The sequence below is a fragment of the Populus nigra genome, chromosome 5, assembly GCF_951802175.1.
Source record: "Populus nigra chromosome 5, ddPopNigr1.1, whole genome shotgun sequence".
NCBI lineage: Eukaryota > Viridiplantae > Streptophyta > Magnoliopsida > Malpighiales > Salicaceae > Populus > Populus nigra.
This window is the reverse complement of record NC_084856.1, coordinates 7,017,094-7,044,534: the sequence shown is the minus strand read 5'-3', so window position 1 is coordinate 7,044,534 and position 27,441 is coordinate 7,017,094. Positions and strand designations below refer to the sequence as shown.

General features: G+C 30.9%; 1 protein-coding gene and 1 long non-coding RNA gene across 2 annotated transcripts; one reads left to right on the top strand and one right to left on the bottom strand.

Annotated features, from left to right (window-relative positions):
- Positions 1-7,357: 7,357 nt before the first annotated feature.
- LOC133693892 (O-fucosyltransferase 10-like) lies at positions 7,358-13,511 on the bottom strand. The gene is made up of 10 exons (XM_062115262.1): positions 12,942-13,511; positions 12,429-12,519; positions 12,197-12,264; positions 11,955-12,043; positions 11,009-11,206; positions 10,594-10,798; positions 10,306-10,473; positions 9,647-9,814; positions 8,635-8,825; positions 7,358-8,140 (listed from the first exon to the last, which is right to left on the bottom strand). The coding sequence occupies exons 1-10, from the start codon at positions 13,323-13,325 to the stop codon at positions 7,942-7,944; spliced, it is 1,761 nt and encodes a 586-aa protein (XP_061971246.1). The 5' UTR covers positions 13,326-13,511; the 3' UTR covers positions 7,358-7,941.
- On the top strand, positions 13,173-14,180 carry LOC133693893 (uncharacterized). The gene is made up of 2 exons (XR_009842194.1): positions 13,173-13,289; positions 13,981-14,180. It is a non-coding gene; the product is annotated as an uncharacterized LOC133693893 (long non-coding RNA).
- The last annotated feature ends 13,261 nt before the right edge of the window (positions 14,181-27,441 follow it).

Here is a 27,441-nt window from a genome sequence, read left to right as displayed (position 1 = left end):
ATGGGCTTGTCAATCACTTGCATTACTATAATAAAAAAACGGCTTCCACTACCAAGAGATCTTGAAAACGGAAATGGACGATATTTATCATGGCACCAAGCCATGGAATGTACTGGCAGTCTATGTGAGGCCAAGTGATGGAATTTAATGGCTCGGGATTTGCTAGTTGATGTTTTGGCGCCACCAATTTAATGGATGGGCCCGGAGGAGGCGTGGCCGCTGTACTCTTACAGTCATCGGAAACACTAAAAAGAGAGGCCGACATGCGTACACGGGCGCAATCATAATAATTTACATTCAGTGGAGAGGGAGTGAAATGATTGAAGACGTCAACATGGCATGGAAAAGAGTACTCTTCAAGGCAGCCAACCTGTACAAGTTTGGAATAATGCCTTGCAAAGCAAAGCATTGCCCTTTGCTTTAATAATGACAAGTATTTTTTTTTAAAAAAAAAAACAATGTTTACTAAGAATCAGGTTAAAAAAATATTTAGAAAATACATGGGCACAATTATATTTTAGAATATTATTTTTATATATAACTATTATTTGAAAGAAATAGCGGTAGCTTCTCAAAAACCCAACTATTATATTGGAGCTCGCAAAATACTCAACTTGCTAGCATCCTGTGCTTGTGCGGGGGGAGATACGGCATATAAAAAGAAAAAGAAAAAAGGTAGAGATGGAAAGAAAAAAAGAGATATTGTATAGTGTCATATAAACGGCATAGAGCTTTGGGTTATAAATGGATGATTAAGAGTATGGAAAGACTTGATTTTTATTTGATTAAAAAAAAATAGAAAAGAAAAAAATTTACAAAAGTAAAAAAAAAAAGGAAGTTGAATCAAAAACTGAATAAATTGACTCATTTGATTTTAAAATGAACAGCAAGCTGGTAGAAATCATCAACCATGATTATGAATGAGAGATGCATAATGGACACAAAGAGTTACGCAACTCAAAAATAAAAAAAAGATGAAGATGCATGGCTTGTTAGATGCATTCAATGCACAATCATGACATGAGTGAAAACCCAAAGAAACTAGAGGTTAAAATTATAGGGAATATAAGACTAAAAATACCAAGAAAGGTGCATGCTATGCATTAAATATCAAAGGTTTGTGAGAGAAAGATAAAAATAATGTTTGCGATTCAAAAAAACATAAAAAATAGTCCATCTAAAAAACTCTTTTCCAGAAGAAAGATCAATAAATAATCGAACTATTAAATAATATTTATGTAGTCTTATTAATTAAGAGTGGAATAGTACTTTCAGTTTAATCTATATATACTTTATTTGTATTTAGGTTAAGACTAAACACTCATAATATACAGATTATTCAGAATTCTAGCCTTCTTTTTATGTTTGATCTTAATTATTTTAACACGAACAACGTAATAGAAATCTTGAATATGATGAAAAGACATATCAAACAACAACACATTCTTAAGAGAAAGCCAAAACAATTTAAATATAAAGATTGTATATATGATAATTGAGGATGAAATCATAGAAAAATATTTTAATGTCTAAAACGTTAAAAGGGAAAGTTGGATGAAAAGGCAAAGCAACCGAAAAATCAAAAAGCTTCTACAATCTAGATGATATAAGACATTCATGTTAGTTTTAATATCTTGCTATAATTTTATTTATTGTACAAGTAATTGCTTCATTTAGAGAGTTTAATTGATAGGAAATAGTTGTACATAATTACCTTATTTAGAGAAATTAAAATTATGATATAGAGTGATCATATGTTGTAATTATTAATGAGAAGAGATCCTCAATTGAGAGGCATTTGGATCCTTTTGACATGGTATGAGAGTTGAAATTCTAAATTATATGCTTAATTCTCTAAATAAGTGTTTCTTTTTTCTTTTTTTATTTTAGGTCAAGTTCTGAGATTTTTTTTTTGGGTTTCTCTCTTGAGACTCCTTTTTGATATGGTATTGTTGGCAATTTCTAGGTGTAGAGAGCTTTTTTTTTTGGACATTGTAACGATACAATTGGATATTTTGAAAGTTTCCATTCTTAGTAATTTGAAGTCTTTTTATATTAAGGTTTTTTTTACACTAGTTTAGTTCTTTTCTTTAAATTTATCATGTTAGGAATTAATCCACTTAAGAGTTTCAATTCAAGATGTTTGTGAAGGGCAAAGAAGTATAAAGTCACTTAGATAGACCGTCTACTGCTCTCACTAATTCTAGAGAGATTGTTTTATTAGAGAGCAAGAATGTCCATGTTATCTCTTGGTTACTATGTTCTATTAAACTGTATATGGTGAATAATCTTTTTTTCATTCATTATTGTTATGAAGTTGGCAATCAACAATTATTGCCAATATAATCTTTCTATTGAACAATTTTTTAACAACTCAATTTCGACCCTTATTTCAAAAATATTTAAAAAAAATTAAAAAAATATGTTTTCAACCATTTGCACACCCATTCTATGATTTTTTTTATTTTCTCTTTTTGACATCTTTTTGAAAAAGAACACAAAAAAATGAGAAAAGTAAATTGTAAAAAAGAAGATTGATGGATGAAATGCAAAAAAAAATAAAAAGAGAGACCAAAGTAAAATTTGGTTACTTGCTATCTATGTAATTGGGTAAAAATGAAAAAAAATGACTATAAATAGAGAAAAAATTTTAAGTAAAAAAGGAAGGATGCAATACAATTTCGGGAAGAAAATGATAATGTGAAAGAGAGAAGAAAGTGTTTCTCAAAAAGAGAGAAAAGGAAGGAAAAAACAAGAAACTTTTTTTAAAAAAGCAAGAAAAGTAAAAGCCTCACACTATCTCTCTTATACAAACTCAACCCACACCATGACATCTTCATCATTTGTTGTCGAATCCCAGCCACCATCCTTGCTATAGGTCACCAGCCAATTATTACATCATCAACCATATTTTGTTTATTATCTTTCCCTCCCCATTCAATCACAACACTACCATTGATAGCATTCACTTGTTTCTTTTCCACTATAGTTAGACTAACCTCCAACAAATAAGATCAACAACCAAAACAGAAGCCTTGACTAGATACAATAGTGAAGAAGGAAAGAGAAAAAAGAGATAAATTAAAAGAGACAAAAGAAAGAAGAAAGAAATAAAATCAAAAGAGTAAATAACAATGTCTAGTCACTCAGCATGGCCTCACTCTAAAAATCATGACATTTGAGATGGTAAATAGGGCATATACTGCACAAGATAAAATAAGATCCAAGTCATATACTCATTGTTATAGTTACAAGGAGTTTAGATATATTGCAAAGCATTAATACAAAAAAAACTTTGTCATTATTACAAAAAGAAAGGGTATATCATTAAAAATTATAGAGTACAACTTCAAAATCAACACACTTTAGCCCTCTTTAATGTTATCCAGTTTAATTTCACAGTTACCTTTTTTGTTTATTATCTGGATAAGCACTTTATAAGCAGTTCTTTCTCTCCCCTCACACTCGAGATGGTACAAAATATGATTTTTTTTCCTTCTTTACCTTTTTCATACGAGGTTAGGGGAATCTACTTACTTTTTCTTGGTTGATTGATTCTATAGTTTCAATAAGCAGTATAGATGCTTGACATAGTATTTGTAAGTATGAGGGTAAGTAGCATATTTATACAGCTAATGACAGTGTTTTTCTTATTATTGATATTGAAACTTTAAGGTCTTTTTTTAATAATATTTTTGGGTCTCATATTTATTTATTAATTTAATTTATGTTGGTCAATTGGCATATTATAATTATAAAATTCACTTTGATCATGATGGTTATCATGTATAGGATCAAACATTAGGAAAAATGATAACAAAGAGGTATAAAATGGGATGTCTCTTTCCTCTTCAGTTATTCATTCTCAGTTATGTTTCTTTAATTTGCAATGCTATTGTTAATAATAGTCATGTATGGCATAAAAAATATTTTCATCTTCTAGCGTGTCTTCTGATTGTGGATCGTGCAAACTTGGCAAAACCAAATCATTACCTTTCTTTTGCATAACAGCCAGTCTTCTACTTGTTTTGAGATTATTCATACTGATGTATGAGGTTTTATTCTTGTTATTTCACATGTTTAGTACAAGTATTTTATGATGTTTATTAATGATTATATATAGTTGTTTTCTTTGTTCTAAAAAGGATGTGTTTTCTATCTTTCATACTTTTATTGTCCTTATTGAAGATTAATTTTCTATTTGTACCACTCCACAATATGATTCTAAAAGGGAATATATATTCAATAACTCTTAATCTTATCTAAGAATAAAGTTTATTCTCTCCCACTATTTTTCCCTTAAACTCCTTAATATAAAAGAGTTGCAGAGTGTAAGAACCATCAATTTTTAGATATTGTTTGTACCTTATTAATTAACTCTTTTGCACTTTCTAAATCTTGGGTAAAAGCATTATCTATGATTGTTTATTTGTTTCATCATCTACCCTTTTAAGTTATCAATTTTGATTCTTAATATTCTTATTTATTTGGTATTGCTCTTGAGTATAACTTTCTTCGTATCTTTGGTTATATTTGTTTTGTTCACTTATTATCCACTAAATAGCACAAACTTGCTGCTTATTCTATTCGATTTGCTTTTCTTGGATATAGTAATGTCCATAAAAGGTTTGTGTGTTATAATTTGGCTGCTAATAAACTTCTTATTTCTTAAATGATGATCTTTTTTTAATAATCAACATTTCTTTCAATCTTTTGCTTCTCATTATTCCTTTTTAATTTTTCTTTCTGTTTTTTATGATATGTCTTAATATATTGGATGTTTTAAGGTAGGGTTGTGAATCAAAGACACCTTTCACCATTTCTATAACTTTACCCTACCTCGATGGCTGGTCCTTTCTTGGTTGAACCTTATTAGTCATCTTGGATTTCATGTCCTTCAAATAGGTATGGATTCACTCATATAAATATTCAAACCACTCTTGATACTACATTTGTACCTTAATCTTACTATTAGGCTTTCACTTAAGCATGTTGGTAGCAAGCTATGCAAGAAGAGCTTCAAAATCTTTAAGATAATCACACCTAAAATATTATTTCTTGCATTGATGGCATCAAACTTTTTTATCTACAAATGGTTTTATACCAAAAAGCTATGTCATAATGGTTATATCGCAAGGTATAAAGCCTGTTTGATGGCTCTTGAGAATTTATATGAATATGGACTTGATTATAAGGAGACATTTACACTTGTGGATAAGATTATTATTGTTCACACTATTATAGCTTTTATTGTCATAAAATGGTGGTCACTCAAATAGATGGATGTGAAGAATGCATTTCTGTATGGAAATCTCAAAGAATAAATATATGACTCCCCCACCTAGCATGTTAACTCGTTCTTATTTTAAGATTTATCACTTGAAATAGTCTTTATATGGATTGAAGTATGAACAATACACTTGGTTTGAAAAGTTTTGTTCTACCCTTCTTGATATTAACTTTATTAAGAATTAATTTAATTCTTATTTCTTACTTTAAACAAATACTGAAGGTCTTATTATGCTTCTTATATATGTGGATGATATTGTTATTATAGAATCTAACTTTTAGTTGATTGAGCAAATATAGGCATATCTCAACAATTCAATTCATATGAAATATCTTAGTCTCATGCAATATGTTTTTGGTCTTAAGCATCGTTGTCTAATTAGCACACTCCAGCATCAACATAAGTATACTCAAAAGCTTTTCACCTAATTGATCTTTATTCCAGCAACTCGATTATTATACCAAAAGAAGTTAACTTGAAACTATAAAAAAGTGATGGCATGCTATTATATGATCCTTTATAATATATACAGCCAATAGAGAGTTTAAATTATATGACAATTACTTTGCTTGATATTTCTTTTGCTATATAGTAGGGTTAGTTAGTTTATGGATGCTTATTGCCATTCTCATGTGGTCGTGTGTATAATGTATTCTTCATTATCTCAGTGATGCTCCTAGTCACGAGTTATTTTTTGCTACTAGGACTTCTTTATAGTTGATGGGTTTTAGTGATGAAGATTGGGTTGGTTGTTCTTATACTCATCATTCAGTTGCTAGTTGATATATACTTCTTGGTAAGCTTTTATTTCTTGAAAAAGTAAGAAGTAAGATCAAGTCTCTAAGTCCTTAATCAATTTTGAATATCATACTATATCATTTGTTTGCTCTGAGATTGTTTGGGTTAGGGATATATTTGGTGAAGTTGTATTTTTTTTTTATCTTAATTCTACTCTCCTTCATGCTAATAACACTAGTGTTATTCAAATTTATGTTAATCTAGTTTTTCATGAGCGATCAAAACACATTAAAGTAGATTTTCATTCTATTTGTAAAGCATTTGATCAACATGTGATTACTCTCCCTTATATTTCCATTAAGTTTCAGATGGTTAACATGTTTACTAAGACTTTGTCTCGTCATTAACATCAATTCATAATTGACAAATTGATGTTTCGTTTGGTGATCCACCAACATTAAACATTGAATCTATTGGAAATGAAGTTTTATTATTTTTATGAAGTTATCTCAGTCTCATGACTCAGGTTACAGGTTTAACAAGTTAGTTGGGGTTGAGTTGAGTTTTTTTTTTAATTGATTTTTTTATTTCATTCTTTAGAGTTAGTTAGAAATTGAGTTTCGTAATTTTTTTCAATTTATTTTTTTGATTTACTTTCAATGAGGTTATCCCGATATCATGACTCGAGTTGTGAATTTTAACCTAGTTGACTCGGGTAGTGTTTGTCCTTTTTTTAATTTAAAATTTTTTTAATTTCTTTTTTCAATATTAAGTTAATTATAAATTAGTCTTCATAATTTATTTTGATTTGTTTTCTATAAGATTATCATAGTCTTATGACCTGGATTATAAATTTGACATATTAATCCGAATCGATTCAATATATTGTAGCCTTAATATTTGAAAAAAAATAATATCATCTAATGTATTATTATCTAATATATCATTATATTAATAATTTTAAAAAAATATCATTTAATATACATCATATTTGATTATTTTTTTTTTTAAATTAGACCATGTTAAGAACACATACAATTCTTTTTACATTAATTTTTTTTTTATTCTACCAGCCACAAAACACGAGACGAGACAATAATCTAGTTTGTTCTGTAGGATTGTCCAATTGAAACATTGCAGAATCTACCGAAATTACGATGCTGAATAGAGAGAAGACGAAAGAAGAGAAGCTCTTGTACACTGTTCTAAACATCTCATAATTTTGAATTTCGCCGAAGACGAATGCATTTAAATCCTTTCCTTTTTCTTTGAAATTTTCCAATATCAAAGACTTTAACAAATGCATTTTACCAATAGAAGAAATATAAATAGCCAATAACAAATATAAAATTAATGATAGTTGATGCCTAATTTTCAAAAAACAATAAAAATAATCTAAAACTGAGACGATATTTAGAGTCCAAGAGGGGGGAGCTCAACTAGAGGCAGCCAGTTGAATAGAGCTAGCAAGTCAATCTCTATGTTATAACAACAACCAAGCCCCAATTCCACATTAGCTGGGATCGGCTATACGAATGTTTCTGTACCATTTCTTGCGATCATACCCCCAAATGCTATGCTCACACTTTGCATGATGAAGATCGAAGGCCGCCAAAAACCAAACATTCACTTGTTGCAGCCAACAAGAAATTGGATGCTGAAAAAACTTTAACCAACGTAAAGAATGCTTGGATGCAGTCTTGCGCAAAATGTATAATATCAGAATTCCTCAAATGATCAAAATCGGAATCCACACATCTCCCGATGGCAACTGTAAGTGTTATCTGCTTTTGAATATAACAATCCATGAGAAGAGGCTGAATTGCTGAAAGAACCGCTGAAGAAAACACCCCAATAAAAGTATTGGTTGATTACTGTACATGATAGGATCACTAATCGAGTCTGGAATCTGTTCATCTTGGGGGTTCAAGAGCATTAAGAGTATGGTTTAGCCCAAGTGAGGAGTCGTGTGATTGGAGACAGTCACATTCTGGCAAGGGGAATGTGTAGATTGAATTTTTTCTGTTGAATTTTCTGACTCTTGGAATCATCATTCCCTTGCGATCGCTTTCAAGGAGCATTGCATCCATATCATCCTTGAAGTCCTTCCAGCTGCAAATCCAATGAGTAAACATCTCATCATCAACTACAGACAGCATGTTTTTTTATCTGTATTGGGCCTTTGTCAAATCCTAAAGCTCAGTAGTATCTTGCACTCTAGTTTTTAACTATACATAAAGCAAACCACTTTACCTGCAGTCTTCCCTGGTTAATGAAAAACCAAACAGCATATCCTCTTTTCTAAAACGGTTTGAGAATTGATGTTCACTATGTTTGTGATAAAATACTGGATAAATACAAACTTGGGAGAATTTTCCAAAGTTCAAAATATACTGACTACCATTTGATAGAGCATGCCAAACTTCTAAGTGGCACGCAAGACATTTTATTCAGTCAGTGTTTTCCACTGTAACTGCTATCTATCAAGTCATCAACAGATAATCAAAGATAGAAGCAGATTGCAAGTCCAAAATTCTCAACATTGTAGTTCCAAGTAGCACAAGTATATTAACAAAGAGGAATGACGCAGTTGACGGAAAAAATACCTGATTGTCATGTTTTCTAGTAGACCAACAAGCATGCGTTTATCGGGTTTAATGGTCTTCGCGTGCCCATTAAAAAGGAATCTACGGTGACCCATCAGAAAATGTGGGAAGTTTCCTCCTTGAGTTGTCACGAAAACCTCACTGAACAAACATACAGTGTAGTCCAAAGCTGCTAGCCTTGAAGAGTAGCCCTTCAATAAGAGAGAACAGGAATTTGAGCAAGTTAGTAGAATGAGCTTTTGGGTCAAATTGGAAAATAAGCACAAGCATAGCAGTCAAGGCTTGTTCAGCTTTATACATGGGTTTGTTTCCATATTTAGAATCATTTGTATGCTGTTTATATTCAAGTCAAGTAGCTCAAAAAGATAAACTCACTAACACAAAACCAATATAGCAATCTAGACATTCAGCAGTTCATTCAATTCAATCAATCCATAGACATTGCAAAATCCTATTGAACTAGTAGAAACTTTAAAAATAGAGTTAATAATAACTTGATCCCTGTAGTTTATCAAAACTAATTAACTAGTCCATGAAGCATCAGATATAATTGAAAAGTCCCTTACCCAGCATTAACCATTCTCAATTTAATAGTTTCTTGTTCCAAAAATGCCTTCTTTCCAAATCAAAATTTCTCATCTTACCTGCTTATCTGTTATTCTCTTTTGTTAAGAAAATAAAAGAACAAAATGAATTGGAAAAGAATTAGTGATTGATGAAATACTTGAGATATTATAATTAAGGAAAAATAACATTTGGAACAGAGTTATCAGGTCTTGCTCAAAATCCCCAGTCAAACAAATATGCCTTTCAAATTTTCTGTCACAAGCTCAGGTAAAACATGAGCTGTAAGTGAAGCAGGAGCAGTAAAGCGGCGCCTGTTTTAGACTTGTATGGATTGGTTAAACTTTAAAGTATATTAGTAAATTTGAAAAAAACATCCTGGATTCTGATCCAACAAATTCCTTTAAGCATACAATGCAAGAGAGGAATAGCGAGTCTTTGGATTTACCTGAAATGGAGCAAGCTCGTCAGAGGTTGCAAGAGATTCCTTGGTGTAAAGAAGGGGAAACATCTTCAACAAAGGAGCTAAATTTTCTTCTGCTTTGTAAAGTTTCCCTGAGGCTAAATAAATTGAAGTGTTGTTATCGAATCCCATGCCACGCAGCATCATCCCTACCTATGCTGACAGCAAAAACATTGTGTACAAAAGAGTTATTACTGGCAAATTAGATCAGCAGGGATGAAAAGCAATAAGGTGATTTAAAAGATAGTGCAACAACCATACCAAATTGAATCGAGAGTTATTTGCAATTAGTTTGCGTTGCCATAATTGAAACTGTTAGAATTTTGTTTTGTTTTGTTTTGGTTTGTTTTGTTTTATAGCCAATGAAACAAAATCTTTATTTTCAGTTTTAAAACAGTAATGAACATCTTGCATGGCACAAAACAAACCAAGAGAACGTAGAAGTACAACGAACTTAGAGAAAAGCTGTTGTGCACTCTTCAAGGCCATTCTCTTTAATTTAAGATGCTATAAGAGCAAATACAAGGTCATGAAAATTTGTCTTAAGGCTGCAAGTAAATCACAATAGCAGCCATTTTATGATAGGATGAGCTCAAATGAAAATGCCAGAGAATAGCAAGAAAAGAGGTACATAAAAGAGATACCTCCAAGGGGGTCAGAGGGCATTTTCCATCAATTCGATTACGACCAGCTACAAAGTCAAGATCTTTTTTTTTAAACTTCCCTTTCCACCCTTTTTCACGAAATGAATCCATTTCAAACTTTTCAGCATCTCCTCCATCATACAAACAGCATGAGAAGGCCACCATGTCCTAAAAGATGAACAGGGATATCTTCGTAGTTATGTGAAATCTGATCCTCAACATTTCAACATAAAATATTTAAAAGAACAGAAACTTGTTTAGAATAGAATAATAAATGAGCTTTAGTACCTCCTCAAATCGAAGGTGAACAGAAACATATTTTCCACCAGTCATTGAGCTCCTCTCAATCATTCGGTTTAGTAATTTCTGTGCTAGTGTTGTTATAGGAGAAGAGAACCTCAATGCTCTATAATTTGTTATGCACCTGAGCAATTGAATGTGAGATGGGACATTCATTGCCAATCTATTGGCAAAGGGTGCAATGCGGATGACCCTGCTTTGAACAAGCAAATAGTAAAAAACGAGCTAGAAGAATGTTTCAACAGATATCAGGTTAGAAAGTAGTGAACACAGAAAATATGATAGCTGGGACAAATTAGCAACTAACAAATGGATCATTTTCTTACAAACAGATACATTCTAATTGAGCAAATGGATAGAATGATAAGAACGATAGAAGAAGAAAGAATGCTTCATCACATACCCATGCTCCTGCAGGACAGGATAAACTTTTCCTAAATAATGTTTAGCAGGAGCCCATGCTTCAACACGGAGGTGTGGAATATTAGTAATATTGTGGTCATATCTTGATATCAATTCATTAGGCAACTCTTTAACCACTTTCACATAACCCTCAAGAGTGGCTATAAAATGATCTTCATCATAAATGTCTCTGAACTCGCTGTAAAACAAATGAATCTTTAGCTATAACTGATTTGGTGCGGAAAGATTCAGTTTCAAAAGAAAATCATAGAAAGCAAGGGAATGCAGGGGTGGAACTCATTGTTTCACCTATAAGCTTGCACTTATAGCAAGTGTAATTTTGGCAAGTTTCCGAATACAAACAGTGGGACACTCACCACTGTTGGGTGCACCATTTGAATCAAGAACCTAAATTTACTTCCAAAAAAGGGGTGGTTTTGATTACACACGCATGCCAATAGGGGGTTCATCCACAAACTAAAAGAAATAAAATACCAAAAAAAGTGTTGCCTGAAAAGTTACAGCAGCATGGTGGGTTGATGGAGTGATATTTTAATGCAGCACGTGAACTACTAATGCAAGCACCCACCACCACCATCTCAAATTTAAAAGAAAATAAATATGACAAAATCAGTATTTGATCATGTCTTTAAGATGTCATGCTAGGCATTAATTGTTAGTCTTAGAGATACAGCCCGGAAAAATGGACACAGCACTCCCAGCTAATTTGAATACAATCACGTGTCTCGGTCCCAGTTAAAGTTCTGCCATCTCTAAAGTACTTCCAGGTTACACTAACATGACGTCTTTAAATTCATGTGTATTTAGATAATTAAATGTGCATTACAGTAGCCAAAGAGGACCTTAATATCAACTCGCCAGTTTTGAAATTAAAAACCTGGTCAAGAAATTAAAAACGAAAATGAGGAAATAATTTAACAGCTCACCTTGGATCCTTCCAGACATTGTTGTAACCAAAACTAGGGATGACCAGCACTGCATTCAAAATTCCAGCTACGGCAACTGCATTGCAGATCTACAACAAGCCATAACGGATACAAGAGGACAAGCTTATGAGCAGATTATTAGATAATTTATATCAACATCAATGCATCAAGACCCTGCATATCTGGCAGCCCATGATGCTCTGGCTATAACCTTTAATGATAGCAGTAAATAGAAAACATACCGCAGAGCGTTGTTGGTTCAGACCGCCATTTGCCTCGACGATTAAGTAACCGGTAGGGTCAGATGACACTGCATTTGAAGATACAAATATCGGTTTTACACTCTTACTTCCTAAAACTCAGCTAATTTTCCCCATGGCGTTGATTAGCATGCCGACATTAACCTTAAACATAAGTGACTGATGCAAAGGGATGTGCATTGGACTGAAAATCATCGGTAACAATTACACTTACCTTCAACTGAGCCCAAATGCCGTCTAGCAGTTGACACGGGACAAGGTTTCTGCACTCTCATTCTCCTTTTGAATTGCCAAACAGAAGATAACTGGAAAAAGGGCAAAAAAAGGGGACATTGTTGGCAAAAAATGGATAATGCCAAAACTCCTTAATTAGGACTTAGTACATTAATTCACTTTACTAAAAACCAAAAGCCTACATTAATTCACTTTACTAAAGACCAAAAGCCTATCAAAATGACTAACGCCTCGAATCATTATCAAATTAACCCCACTCTCTTTAGACCTGAATGTCATTTGAGTTCTTTTTTTTTTCCATAAAATTTTCTCTTTCGGCCCCACAATAGCAATTCGGTGGTTTCAAACTTCATTTCTCTTTTTTTGTTTCTTCCCTTCCTTTTTCTTTTTCCACATCTCCGCAACAACCAAACAGGAAATAAAATTAAAACAGCTAAAAAAAAAACAAAATTACACAATAATAATGATGATGTGATTTGAAAAGGCTGAAAACCTCAAGAGCAGTAGAATTGTCAGTCTCGATATCATGCCAAAACTTCTCTAACAATAGATGGCTTTTATAGATCGCAATAGGCTCACGAGAGTGACGCAAGAAATTGGAGAACCGGCCCACGCACATCATCAAGCCAGAAAAGTAGAGAAAGAACAGGAGCAGCAGGAACTGTATGTTCCGCCGGCCAAAAATCCCGGCAGCTAAGCTGTATTTGCGGAAATACTGTAAGGGAACCTTCGAGCGGAGCCGCCGACGACATTGAGAGAAACCGCTTGTCTGACGCCGTGGAGATGGTGGTGAACTAGGAGGATTTCCGTCTGCACCGCTTCCCTCGCTACTGACAACAATGTAAGGTTTATTTTTCATTATAGTGTTTATAGCCATGCAAATAAAGAAACAAAGGAAGAATGTTTATGTTCTAGAGTGTGAGAGAGAGATCATTCAAAAGAAGAAGAAAAGGCGAGTGAGAGAGAGAGAGAGAGAGAACTGTTGTTCCTTTGTTTTTTGTGTGCGAGAAATGATGAAAAAGATGTTTTATGTTTGTTCTGTTTCCAGGAGTTTTTTTTCAAATTATTATTTTGAGAAAATCTCTCTCTCTCTCTCTCTCTCTATATATATATATATATAAGAGAGAGAGAGAGAGATATATATATATATATAGAGAGAGAGAGAGAGAGAGAGAGAGAGAGATTCTCAGTTGCATCCCAAATCTACACGATATATCAATTTCATTCTGAGTTTTTCGAGAGTTTCTCTATTGCATCCTTTATCAAACGTAAAAAATGCAAATGGACTAAAAAGATGTTGATTTCAATAAAATTAGATGAAAAAGTGAATACACATTAGCAATTTCAGTCTAATGTTGTCATTGAAGAGAATATGATGAAAGTGTTGGTGAACATTAACAGAGAGGATTATTTGAGAAATTTCTGAATATTTGGGATTAAATTGATTAAATCTGTACGCTTAGGACACAACTGACAATAGGTAATTATATTTGGGACTAAATTAAGGCTTCTCCAATTGTTTTTGTTCGCAGAAGAGAGCTGGAGAGGGAGGGAGCGGTGGAAAGGGAAGGGCCAAGAAGGTGGCTTGGTGGCTTGGCTTGGAGCCAATAATGGTGGGTGTGTAAAAGGGTGGGTAATTATGTATGTATAAAATTATAAATTATAATTGGAGTTAGCAGCTAGAGATTCATGAAATTTCAAATTTTTTAAAAAATTAATTATATTTAGATTATTTTAATATATTAATATTAAAATAATAAAAAAATATTATTTTAATATATTTTTAAATAAAAAATATTCTAAAAAGTTACCACTCCACTGTCCAAACAAGCTTAAGTTAGTGAATTTAGCAACTCTAAAGAAGGAATTGTTGTCTAAAATTATCACCGAAAAACACGGTGTCATGTGAAAGGCATTTAAATCTGCTGCGACCTTGACAAAAGAAAGACGCAGCCAGCTCCAAGTTGTAAGAAAAGAAAATTCACTGTCTTTAGATTCTTGAAAACATCTTCTAACAAAGAATCCAAGCATTCATACAATCATTACAATTATAATTACAATTACCATTACAACTAACAAAAGCTAATTGTAGATGGATTTTCACTGTAGCATATAAGTAAAAACACTATTGACCGGAACAATGTTTTTACGGTTTTTCCTCCAGCAAAAAAATTTAACATTAGCGGTTGGGAATATTAAAATCTTTTTATAATATTCATTAGTTATTATTAAATTAATTAAGAATAAATAAGTGTTTTTTATTTTAATTTCACATAAAAACAACCAAAATTAATACTCTTATAAACAAAAAAATTTAAATTGGTGTCAATAAACATTTTAAAGCCCGAGTCACAGGTCGGGTTGATCATTGACCCAGATCAACATAAGGATGAAAATAATTATTATTATAGTTTTAAAACTCGAGAGTGAACTAGAGGCTAGGCACAGGTCACGGGTCGAGTTGACCATTGACTTGGGTTAACCTTAGGATAAAAATGGTTATTATCATAATTTTAAAACCTGACTCAGGGCTAGGCCTAATTAACCAGACCCAAGTCATGAGTCGGGTTGACCATTGATCCGGGTCAATGTAAAAGATAAAAATAATTTTTATCATAGTTTTAAAATCTAGCTAAGGGGTTGACTCGAGGCAAGCCCCAAGTCATGGGTTGAGATGATCAACTTAGGTTAACCCAAAGCAACATAAGAATAAAAATCGTTATTATCGTAGTTGTAAAACCTAACTCAGGGGTCGATCCAGGATAAGGCTCGAGTTACATATCAAGAGGGTCAACCTGGATTAATCTAAATTAAAAACAAATCAAAGCAGCCTCGTCTTGACAAAAAATATATGAGAAAATCAATGGATTTTTTACTTATATTTTATCTCGAATTGACTAAGTCGCAGGTTGACCTGAGTTTTTGAACAGGTGAGGTCAAATCAATCCTTCCTCTTTTTTTTTTAAACCTGAACCGGTCCAGATCTTGTGTCGGTTGAGTCTCGTCTAATGCATACCAAACACAAAATAAGACAAATTATCCAATATAACCCAAAGTACACCAAACACAAGACAAGACAATTATTTGTTTAGTTCAGTCTAGTCCAATCAATTAATTACGATAGAATCACTATTTGTTTTTTCATCCTTTTTTTTCAATCACTGACACGATCAAAGAGTTGATGTCTTCTCCCAAGTGTAGGAATGTCGAAGTAATAAATAACTAGGCAAGATCGAGGTCGAACCACAGGGAGGTTAATTGTATAAACTACAAATAAAGAAATAGATAATAACAAAAAAGGAGTTGAAGAGAGTTTTGAGATGTGATATTGATATAAGGATTTAAACAAATATAAAACAATTGCCAAGGTTAGAGGATCCACTAATGGTATTTCAAATAAATATAGTATAAACATTTTTATTACTCAACTGGAAACCACACACAAAGAAGGTTCCAATCGGATTATAAATTATTAACATGATTATATTAATTATCTTATTTGAGTAGTGCCAATACTTGTAAATATGATCAGGTATTCATGATGATAACTTATGTTAACAACAAATCAAGTTCCTTTCATAACACAAGTGTCGGTTATACCATATAATTGGGCTATAAAAGTGCCAAGTATTCGTTTTACCAAGGATTGTTTAACACAAATCTATATTAACCATTTAATAAGCAAGGTATTAAGAATGAGTAAGATAATAAATACAAAACATGTTAGTATCAAACATTAAAGTTCATGTTAAGTTTATACTATACTTATTCGTACACCATTAGTATAACCTTTTCACCTTAACATAATAAACTTAGCTGAACATTATGAATAAGAGAAACATATATAAACAAGATAAGAACATAATTATATAAGTATAGTAAAGGAAATGAAAAGCATAAACAAGAAATTAAGGAAAATATAACATGAAATAAAACTTGAACATTACAAAATACAAAGAAAGAAAGCAAGAGCAAGATTTTGATCTGAAAACCAAGATGCTTAAATACATGGCAAATGCCTCCTTTTATATGTCAAAATTCAAAACTATTGATTTGATGACTAATTGTTGAGTGGGTGGCCACCTCTTAACTTGGTAACAATCCTTATCTTCTTGTCTGCAGAAAACATCATTGCTCACATTCGAATTTGAACAGATAGTCCTTATGAAAGTTCTAGAAAATTGTCTTCGCTTTTCAACAAAACAAGAATAAGGTCATTGGGACTTTTAAAACTCGAGAAATGGACTGAACACTGAATAATATCTAGGCTGCAAAACAGATTCTGACTTCTCTGTTGTTGCTATAATTTAAACTTGAAAACGGTTCTTTTGAATCTTGAACTCTTCATGAAAGTTTTAGGAATATATCTTAACTTTCGATCCATATAAATCAGCCATAAATCCAAGTTTTACAGCTCCAGTTATGATCCAATAACCGAATGGTATTCCAATTTGAATTCAACCAGCATCTCTTTTCTAAACTTAGCCCTCTTTTTGTCTTCTCAATTTTAGTAGTTAAACTCATCAATCAATCCTTTAATTTATGTGATAAGCTTGCATTTAAACTGAATATTTACCATAAATTAAAGGTATCTTATATTATCAGACTTGTTATTATAAATCATGCTCTAGTTAAGGAGTTATTGATACTTCAAGTGCAAAATGATGATATAAAACCTTGATAAAATGCACTTTTAAGTACTAATCAATCACATAATTTTTTCTTAGTTCAATTTGATCATTCCACATTAAGTTGTTTTGAGGTTAGGCTTAGCATTTCGATTCGATTAGTTTGGTACGGGGTTGTCGCATTGTCAAAAACAAAAAAACTCAATGATGGATTGACATTTGATTTTACAAAAAGAAATTCAATCGATTTTTTTTCATGAAATGCAAAATAGAGGGACATAAATTAAAAATTGGAAACAAATTTCAACCTCTTCCCTCTAAAAAAATACATTATTTCAATGCCTTTTGCCATTTTTATGCCTTATGATTTTGAAAACTTTCTTTATAGTCCTTTTAATTGTCTAATTGTTTCTTTTAATCTCAAAGTTTATTTTTATCACGTTGATGTCTTTGAACATTATAGAGAAGAAAAAAAGTCATTAAAAATAATTGAGGCGAGAGAGTCTTTGATTGTTCACATTCAAGAACAAAAAATCATGTTTGTTTTTATGTTAATGAGTTCCATACAAAGAAAGCTCCATTGTGGTGTTTCTTGTCCTTCATCTTACTAGAAAAAGGTAAATCAGGGTTAATAAAGAGAAATGTTTTTTCGATTAGATTCTATTTTTCTGAACATGATTAGAGGTTTTTGGGTTGTTAAAATGCCTTATTGGCATTTCAAGGGTGTTTTTAAGGTATTTTTGGGTTAGGATGAGTTGAAAATTTAGGATTTTTTTATGGAAATACACAATCTCAATTTTTTAGCCGCCTTGCTAGTGGCTGGACTTTGAAGATGCAGATAACGTATCGTCTACATCAATTATTCTTTAAAAAAAATGGGGTGGATGACATGTCGTTTGCCTCCTCAACAAAGGTAAAAAATAGGCCCAGATGCACAAGGCCTGTCTTTTTTTTCTTTGCTATTTGTTTTTGCTGAATTCAACCTCCAACATTTATTTTTTTCGTTAGATTGATATTTTTCTCAATTGCATCCTTCAATATTTCTTTTATTTTGAACTAGGATTCATAATTTGTTCTAACTTGCTTTTTTTTTTTTTTCTATTGTGTTCTCAAACAAACATCCCAACATTTTGTTTACGCTTAATTTTACAAGCGTCTATTTTTATTGTCATGAAATTAGCTAAAAATAGTTTTAGAAAAAATAAAGTTATTATGCATAGTGGAGCCTATGACCCGAGTCCTAGGTTTGCTAAGTTAACCTAGGTTGATTAGGAATTTGACTTCATGATTTGTTTTGATTTGCTTTCTATAAGGCTATTACGATCTCAAATAAACATACCAACATTTCTTAATTTTGTAAGCATCTATTTTTGTTATCATATAATTAAATAAAAAATATTTACCATAATTAAAGTTATTAAACCTAGTAGAGTTCATGGTATGAGTTGTGAGTTTGATAAGTTAAACTACGAAATACAAGTCAAACCAATATGTTGTCATATCAACCTTAACAAAGAAAGATGTTATCTTGAATTTTTGTTAATGTTAAGCCTCATTTTGACTAATCATCCATTTTTGGACCCATCAAGTCGCTTAGGTCATGTCAAAACAACTCCCACGCCATTTGACTTGAAACTCCAGCTAAGCATGAAGTTGATTTAAGAGGTTTTAAGGTTGACTCGCTAAATCGAATTTAATGATGCTGTTAAAGAGTTGCCTATGAATTGAGATTTCTTTTTTTACATTTAGAAAACTTTTTGTTGGACCTGTAGCACAACGCGTGCCAGATATCTAGTCTCAACTATACACTTAAAGTATTTTTTTGTGTCGATTATAACACCGAAAACTCCTTTCTAAATAGGATAATTCCATTAAATACAATTAACAAAAACTAATCATTGATAAAAATTAATCATTTGGTATAGTGCAATGTGAATATATAATAATAATAATAATAATAATAATAATAATAATAATAATAATAAATGAAAATTAGTATAAGCATAAATGAACCACATACAAATTTATATTTATATTTACAATAAGTACTAAAATTTAAAACAATGTAAATAGGGTACTTGCTGAATTTTGGATGAAAATAAGAAAATAAATATGTTATTGATAAGATCATATTCTTTGTTCTTAAAACTAAATTGCTTCTCAAGTTTTTAACAACACTACCTTGAAAATTGCACAATTAATCAACATCTATGAACTTAGAAAACATATTCAAATTTCTCTCTATGATAATCAAATCTAAAGCTTTAAAATCAAATAGTAGGCTTATGAAAATAAAAACAAAATAAGAATGAAAAAGATAGGGAAAAAAAAAGTAGAAAACGTGCTCAGGTTATTGTTTTGAATTAGCCCATACAAGCCATTTATACAAGGAACCTGAAGGAATTAATTATGCTAATTAGAATTAATTTTTATCATTTTTAATCCATTAACCCCAGTTATTTTGTCTATAAATATATGATTTTTTAATTAAATACTAGAAGTTTTTAAATGTAAAAAAATATTTAGATCAAGTTTAAAATAAGATTTAAACTAATCTTTGAGATTCAATGAATTTAGATAAGTATTGTTAATGAGTTAAAATAAATAATTTTTAAATTAAAAAATTATTTTTAAAATTAACCCGATCTCAAGATCTACATTATCCAATACCTCTCCCTTTTAAAAACTTTAGCATTATGTAGATCTGATTTTTACTTTTACTTGTTCTTATAATTTTTCAAAGTAAATAAAGATTTTTTTATTTGAAAATTTTGCAAACAAATATTTTTTAAGATTAATGTTTTATTTACAGGAATATTTTTGGTACATAGCGGATGGGAGACTATCCCAATAATTAAATGAAAAGTTTGAGGTCCTCCTTAAAAGAATTTGAATGAAATTAAGTTTGGTAACAACATGGAAAGGAACCTTATGAATCTTTACATGAACAGATCAATTTTAAAAATTATCTACTAATTTCTCATTTTAAATATGAACCGACAAGAAAAAATAAAAATCATCAATATCTAGACTAATGTATATTATTTGGTAGGTGCGTGCTTTTTATTTATTTATTTTTTACTTTGAAGTTGTGTTTGATCAATACTTATTTTGTTTTTAAATCAATATATATTATTAAAAAAAAATAAAAAATTCTTTATTTTTGAAAGGATAACCCTTTTTTAGCCAAAAAGTAAATGCACAGCTGTTTGTTTCAAGAGCTATTTTTTTAATTAAAATGGTAGCTTTCTTTATTATTATTTTTTAAAGGATTACATATATTAAATATGTTAGTGTTTTGCATAATTATATTTCAAATTTTTTTTTATATGTAATCGAAATGATGTGTCTATATATTATTACCCAATTAATATGTTTCTTTGGAATCTAAGAATTACTTTCATAAAAAAATAAATTTAATATAAATAAAATGTATTTATTTAAATATTTTTAATTTAATTCTTATTAGTTATTTTAATCTCAAAAGCAAAGCAATAGAATTTAACCAAAATGCTACTCAACTATTTTAAATATTTATTACACACAAGGCGAGATCCATTTATAGAATATTATTTTTATCTCATAAAACAACACCCAAAAACAACACAAACCTAATAAATCAACCACGTCACATCACAGCACTAACACCGTCTAATCTACAGACATATATATATATATATATATATATATATATATAAAATTAATGTGGAACCTATTTAAACGGCTATTTAATGAATTCGACAAAGGGAGATAGCCAAGCCGACGGACTACAGTAGTCTAATAATTGAAACTTCAGGGCACGCCGATTATATTCACAGTTTTTTTACTGATAATCCACGCAGTTGTTGCACTTTAAATAAACGGAGTGCCCTTTTTCTCACATTATTGCAATTCAGAGAGAGGATAACCGGCTACAGCCGGTCATCGAGTGACTGGCTTCCTCGGGCTATGTGGAGCTCCACACCAAGCCACCCTACATACTGGTTTTGTACTGGATGTTCTTGATTATATAATAATTTTAATTACCATAGATTATCAAAACAAATTAGCTTTAGTATTAAAACAATAAAATAGTTTATTAATATGTGTTAGGGAATAAGATAAATCATATTCTAGAACTTTACCTAACAGCTTAAGTTATTGGGTTGAGATGGTTTTTTGACATGGTATCAGAGCTTTTATTTCATAAAAATTAAACATAGATAAAATGAGTCTGTGCAAGTTTCAAACTCAAAAGGCTTTCACTTGAGGGGATAACATTTTTGTTTAAAAGAGGTATTCTTCCTCATAAATCTTCTCATATGAACCACTTATTTAATTAATTTTTTTTTCTTATATATTTCTTTAAGCAAAATAAATTGGAAAAATACATTAAAATAATTAAATATATAATTTATGAAACCATGAGGACTAATGGATTTGTTTAAATAAATTACAAGGGAAGTTATAATTAACTCTCTCTGTTTTTTTTTTTAATGTGTGCACAGTTTAGACTTTAGTTGATATAAAGGTAACAACTTGATTTCCATGCTCGTTAATATTTGAATCACGGATTAAGAATGATTTAATTAATCATATAAATTAAAATCTTTAATGGTATCATCAATTCAAGCGTGTTCTAAGAAAATATGTTAAAAAAACTCATGAAAGAAAGAGAAAAAAAACATGATAAAGCTTAGCATGGTCAGCGAAAACTACAGTCTGAAAAAAAAAATAAAAAACTAAATAAATTAAAAAAACTAAAAAATATAACTATAAAAACCAAACCGTGAAAAAAAACCGATTAAATCGATTAAAATTTTAAAAAACCGACTGGTTCAGTTCTAGTTTTATAAGCCTGAAACTGAAAAAACTAAACTGAACCCAAAAAAAAAACTGGAAAAAAACTGAGCCAAACCGAAAAAACTGGTCCAAAACCGAGCCAAACTGAAAAAACCAGTTTTTGTCCTAAAACTGGTTTTTTGTCCTAAAAACGAACCAAAACGAACCGAACCCAAACAAAAAAAACCGAGCCAAATGAAAAAACCTGTTTTTGTCCTAAAACCGGTTTTTTTCTAAAAAACCGAATCGAATCAAAACTGGTTTTATTTTTTTTAATTTTTTAAAATTTAATTAATTCTTTTTATAAAAATTGAACCAAAACACACTCCAGTGAAAAACAATAACAATGCAAAACGACGCCATAAATCCTCATAGCAGGTATTGAAGAAGGTCACATGGGGTGCTTTAGATTTCCCACACGGCATGGAAAGTCGACTGCCTTAACACGAGATGTATGTGTGAGCATGGAGATGAGGTCGACCTAAAGCAACCCTTGCAGGACGACAGGTCAACCCCTGAGATAGAGCAAAAAGTGATGACAAGTTCGGCAGTGGAGAAAACGTTTGATTTGATGGGTTTGAAAAGTCAACATCATCTAGCTTTCAATGCCCTCACCACATATCAGTAACAATTTACGTTGGATAATAAATACTTCTCTGCCTTTTCTTAGAGGGATGAGACATATTAAGATTTTAATTAAGATTTCTTAGAGGGATAATAAATATGCATGTAAAAAAGATGCTTATAACATCTTTCATTTTACTCCTACTTGTACTAATTTTTTAAACCAAACCAATGAATTAAAATTAAAATTAATTTTCATCATTTTACCTCAATTACAGTCATAAAAAGAAAAAAAAACCTATCAATTCTTAGCTTTAAATTGAAAAGTTTTTCCTTTGAAAAACTATTCTAGAAGATAAAGAAGATTGATTGTTCAGACCTTTAATTCATAGGATGAATATTCATAAATGAGCTGGAAGAAAATATTTTTTTATAAGCAAAATAATTATTTTATAATAACCTCAAATTCAAATCCAGAATAAATTAGCAAAAAAAAATAAAATCCAAACCTATGATTTGGAACCCAAGGCCCGTGTTCGAGTTCAGGTCAAGTTGAGCACACGCGTGTGAGTTAAACTCATACTACTTTACTTATGCTTATTTATGACTCTTTAACTTCCCACTATATAAATTATAAAAAAATATCATTTCTTTTCTATGTGGGATATAAGGTTTTGAATTTCACAAAACATGACAATCTAAGGTTCTTTGAGATTATTTTCTCATTCACTCATAAATTATTTTAATCATACTAACATTTAATGTTAAAGAATTTTTATTAGAGAACAGTTTTCAACAAAATTTTAACCTTAAAAGTGAGTATATTGTACTGTAAATCAAATGTGTCCAATAACCATGTTTTATAAAACAAATTCTAACAATCCCCCACATAAACAAAAATTGTCTAACTAATATAAAGACTTGAAGAATTGTAAAGAGAATGATTTGGTGAATCACTACATTAGGATATGTAGCTTTAGGCTTTAGGCTTTAAACTTTTCTTAATAAAATATTATCAAATTTACTTGGCTAAATAATAAACGTGATGTCTTGAACCATTTAACTTTTTTTTTGTAAATCATGACAATAATCTTCATATAGTTCTCTACCTAGAAATCTCCTTTGGTTTCTATGGTTTTGTTCATTTTATTCCTAAATAACTCCCAGATTCATTAGTGCTTTAGAGAATTAAATCTTTTTAAAAAAGTCTAAAAGAAATGACCATATTTCCACTTATATAGGTGATCAATCATTAAAAGTATTTTGATATGTTTCACTTGGTATACCAAAATATAAAAATCATTAAAAACACAACTTACCCTTTATCATGTTATAACTAGAACTACTTTCATCATAAGAATATGTAGGAAATGATAATTTTCAAGTGTTACCGAAAATGTTATATGACTTATTTTTTTTTTTTGAACTTTGATTTTAGGATCTCCAATCAACTAGGCATGATTACCATCATTATAATTTTTTATCTTTAAAGACTTTAAGCCCACCCCCCTTGAAAAATTATACATAAGCTCTCTCGATAAGCTTTTAGTTAATGAATTCAAAATACTTTCCTTTGACTTTACATAATCAATGGAAATACTATCATTTAAGAGTAAATGTTTAATGGTATTATGTCAATGATTTACCATTACACATACTACTTTATGCCCTTCCAATTGTATAATAACTTTCGCAATTGATACAGATTGTTGGCATTGATTTTGGCTAACTTGAAATATCTTATAAGAAATTACAAAGGGGCTTAACTTCCTCTCCAAATTTATCAAAAGCAATAAACTTTGATTCCATTATGGATCTTGCGATATATATTTGTTTATAAAATTCTCATAACACAATTGCTCCACTAAATGTGAAAACATATCCTCTAATGAATTTTGAATCATTGGTGTCAGATATTCAATTGACATCATTGTACCATTTGAGTATTATTGGGTAACCAATATAACGTAACTCATAATTTAAGGTGTACTTCAAATATTTGAATACTCTATTTATTGCTTTTCAATAATCCAGTCTCAGAATACTGGTAAATCTACCCAGTTTATTAATTGACCATGTTATCCCAGGTCTTGTGCGGTTCATAACATACTTTAAAATTCCTAATTATTCGAGAACATTTTAATTAGTCTATTCACCTAACTTTATTTTTTTGATAGATGTACACTTATATTAATTGGTGTTTCGATAATGCTATTATGAGGAGTCGTTTGAGAAATTGCCTAGGTTATTGTTGGTATTAAAGAAATCAAATCCTAGAACAGTTGTTAGATTGGACACACAAAAGATATCTTAGTGATAGTATAATGGTTTTTGGTAGAGTTTTTTTGGTCATTTGGACCTTATATTGAAGGTTTCAAGTACTATAGGCCACTTGTTAATGTTGACGAGGCATATTTGTATGGGCAATATGATGAAAAATTATTGATTGCAGTTGCTTTTAATGCAAATAATGAGATATTCCCGTTAGCTTTTGCAATTGTTGATGAAGAAAATAATGATAATCGGAGATGATTTTTGCTTTATTTACAAATATATGTTACTAGTGGTAGAATCGATATATGTATAATATCAGATAAACATGCAGACATCAAGAATAAAGTAGAAGAAATTTGGTGTCAACCTTTAGGATACCATCAGTATTGTGCTAGACATTTTGTTATCAGCTTCAACCATAAATTCAAAGACCTAGATACCATTTTTTTTTAATAAAAAAGTGTTATGAATCTTCCAAGTGTAAATTTGATTTATGGTATCAAAGAATATGTAACATGAACCCAACATATAAAGAATGACTTGAAATAGAGCAAAAAAAATAGGTTTTATGTCATGATGGTGGTCATTGATATGATAATATGACAACTAATCTTTCAGAATAATTTAATCATGTTCTAAAAAATACTCGTGCAATGCCTATTTCTATTATGGTGCAATTAACATTTTACAGATGTAATGGTTAGTAGGTCAAACAGAGGCGTAAAGCTAGTGATGCCATTCAAAGTGGAGTACTATGACCTTTAACAATTCAACTTAAATTGATAATGAGCAGTGATAGATCAAGAGATCATACTGCAATGTTGTTTGACTCTGAGGAACATGTTTTCTAAGTCAATACCCCTATTAAACCGGGTGTTGTGAAAGAATTCAGATGAGCAATCAAATTGAGTGATAAAACATGCATATGTGGTAAATGATAGACATTTCATCATCTATGTTCACATATTCTTGCATGTTGTGCCAAGAATAACTTGGACTTCACACAATTTATTGATGGTTATTACACGGTTCAGAGCTACAAGTAAGCATATGGAATGGCATTCCGTTCATTACCAGACGAGTTAGAATGGATTGATTGCACTGGACGTCGAGTTGAAGTAGACTCATCTAGATGGAAATTAGGACATGGTCGATGAATTTATACTTGTTTGTACAACGAGATGGATGCACGGGAAGGCTATGCACATTATAGGTGTGACATATGCAATGACATAGGGCATAATAGAAAAATATGTCCTAATAGACAACATATGTATAACAATTTTTTTGGTTATATTATGATACATTACGATATTTTTTTAAGCATATTAAACTTATATAATTTTACATCAATCATATGTACTATTACATAGGATGCCACACAGTCAAGGTGATAGATCATTTGCTTATATAAAGCATCCATATTTAGACGATGATCAGGGTGATCATTACTATGAGCATGAAGAGCATGCCTATGATATTCATGTAGAGCATGAGCATGAGTCACAGTACATGCCTACCGAATCCACCGACACTTTTGTACTATAGTGACAAGATCGACATCAATCAGAGGATGTATTTATTGGCATTGTAAGTATATTTAATTTTAATATATATTTAATTTAATCATCATTAAATGTTATATTTTGGTGCAATTATAATTTAAATTGTTATGTAGAAAGAGACCACTATTTACTATCGCATACATAGGCAAAGCAACTACATGAGTAAGTCCAGCCATACATGGTCCAAGCTGGTTTTTTATATGTTAGTAACACATCAAGCTTTACCATAGCTTGATCCATGCACTAATTAAGAAATTAAGACGTGAGACACACACGTTCCATCTTAGACATGGAGAGATGACATCGACACTACAGAACATGATAGTTTTGCTTGGATTGCCTATTGATGGATGAGTAATCACATCTACTAGTCTTCATAATATGATTGTGTTATGCAAGTAATCATTTGGATTAACACCCCTCCTTCTAAATTAAAGGTGGGTGGCATACGTCTTAAGTGACATTTTTGTCACCACCAAATGATGGTGACAAGGAGGTCTTGCGAAGGTAGAAAATCAATTATGCTTTACAAGTGTTGATTATTTTTTATGATTGCATTGATTATTATGATGATTTTAATTTGTTTGCAGGTATATCAAAGCCTATATACTTTACAAGGAGATATATTATCTGTTTGGTAGTGTATTATTCACAAACCTTACAAGGAGATATATTCCTTTGCTTTATCTGACGCTTTTAAAAAATTTCAATGCTATCCCCACATATAGCTAGGGATTTGCTGTATTGACATCCTTGTACAAATAATTATGTCTTGAATACATGAAAGGGGCCAAACATATCAGGGGATGTTTGCTAAAATGAATCGAAAAAATCTAAATAACTATTTAGATTTGAAAGTTTTTATGCATAACAAAATTAACAAAAAGTTTTTATTTAATATGTCATGAGAACATCTCCATGTGGGCAAACCCCATATACCAAGATTGCCGGATATGACAATCTAGACTATAGGGGTTACACTTCATCTCCCACTAGGATACAGGTATTGCAATATTATTTTTGCAATTATATACATTTATAGTGTTCTAGAAACTTTAAAAAATACAATTAAACTAACATGTTTTTAATGTTAGGTGGTGTGTTGGACTAGTTTTTGTAAATAATCCAGCACATATGTTAG

What these genes read in the sequence shown, in the direction of transcription:
- LOC133693892 (XM_062115262.1), bottom strand. Translation starts at nt 13,325, where the DNA reads ATGGCTATAAACACTATAATGAAAAATAAACCTTACATTGTTGTCAGT. An exon ending in GCATTTGGGCTCAGTTGAAG is followed by an intron (nt 12,265 to 12,428) that starts GTAAGTGTAATT and finishes CTTCAAATGCAG; the next exon opens with TGTCATCTGACCCTACCGGT. An exon ending in CCTGTCCTGCAGGAGCATGG is followed by an intron (nt 10,799 to 11,008) that starts GTATGTGATGAA and finishes TGTTCAAAGCAG; the next exon opens with GGTCATCCGCATTGCACCCT.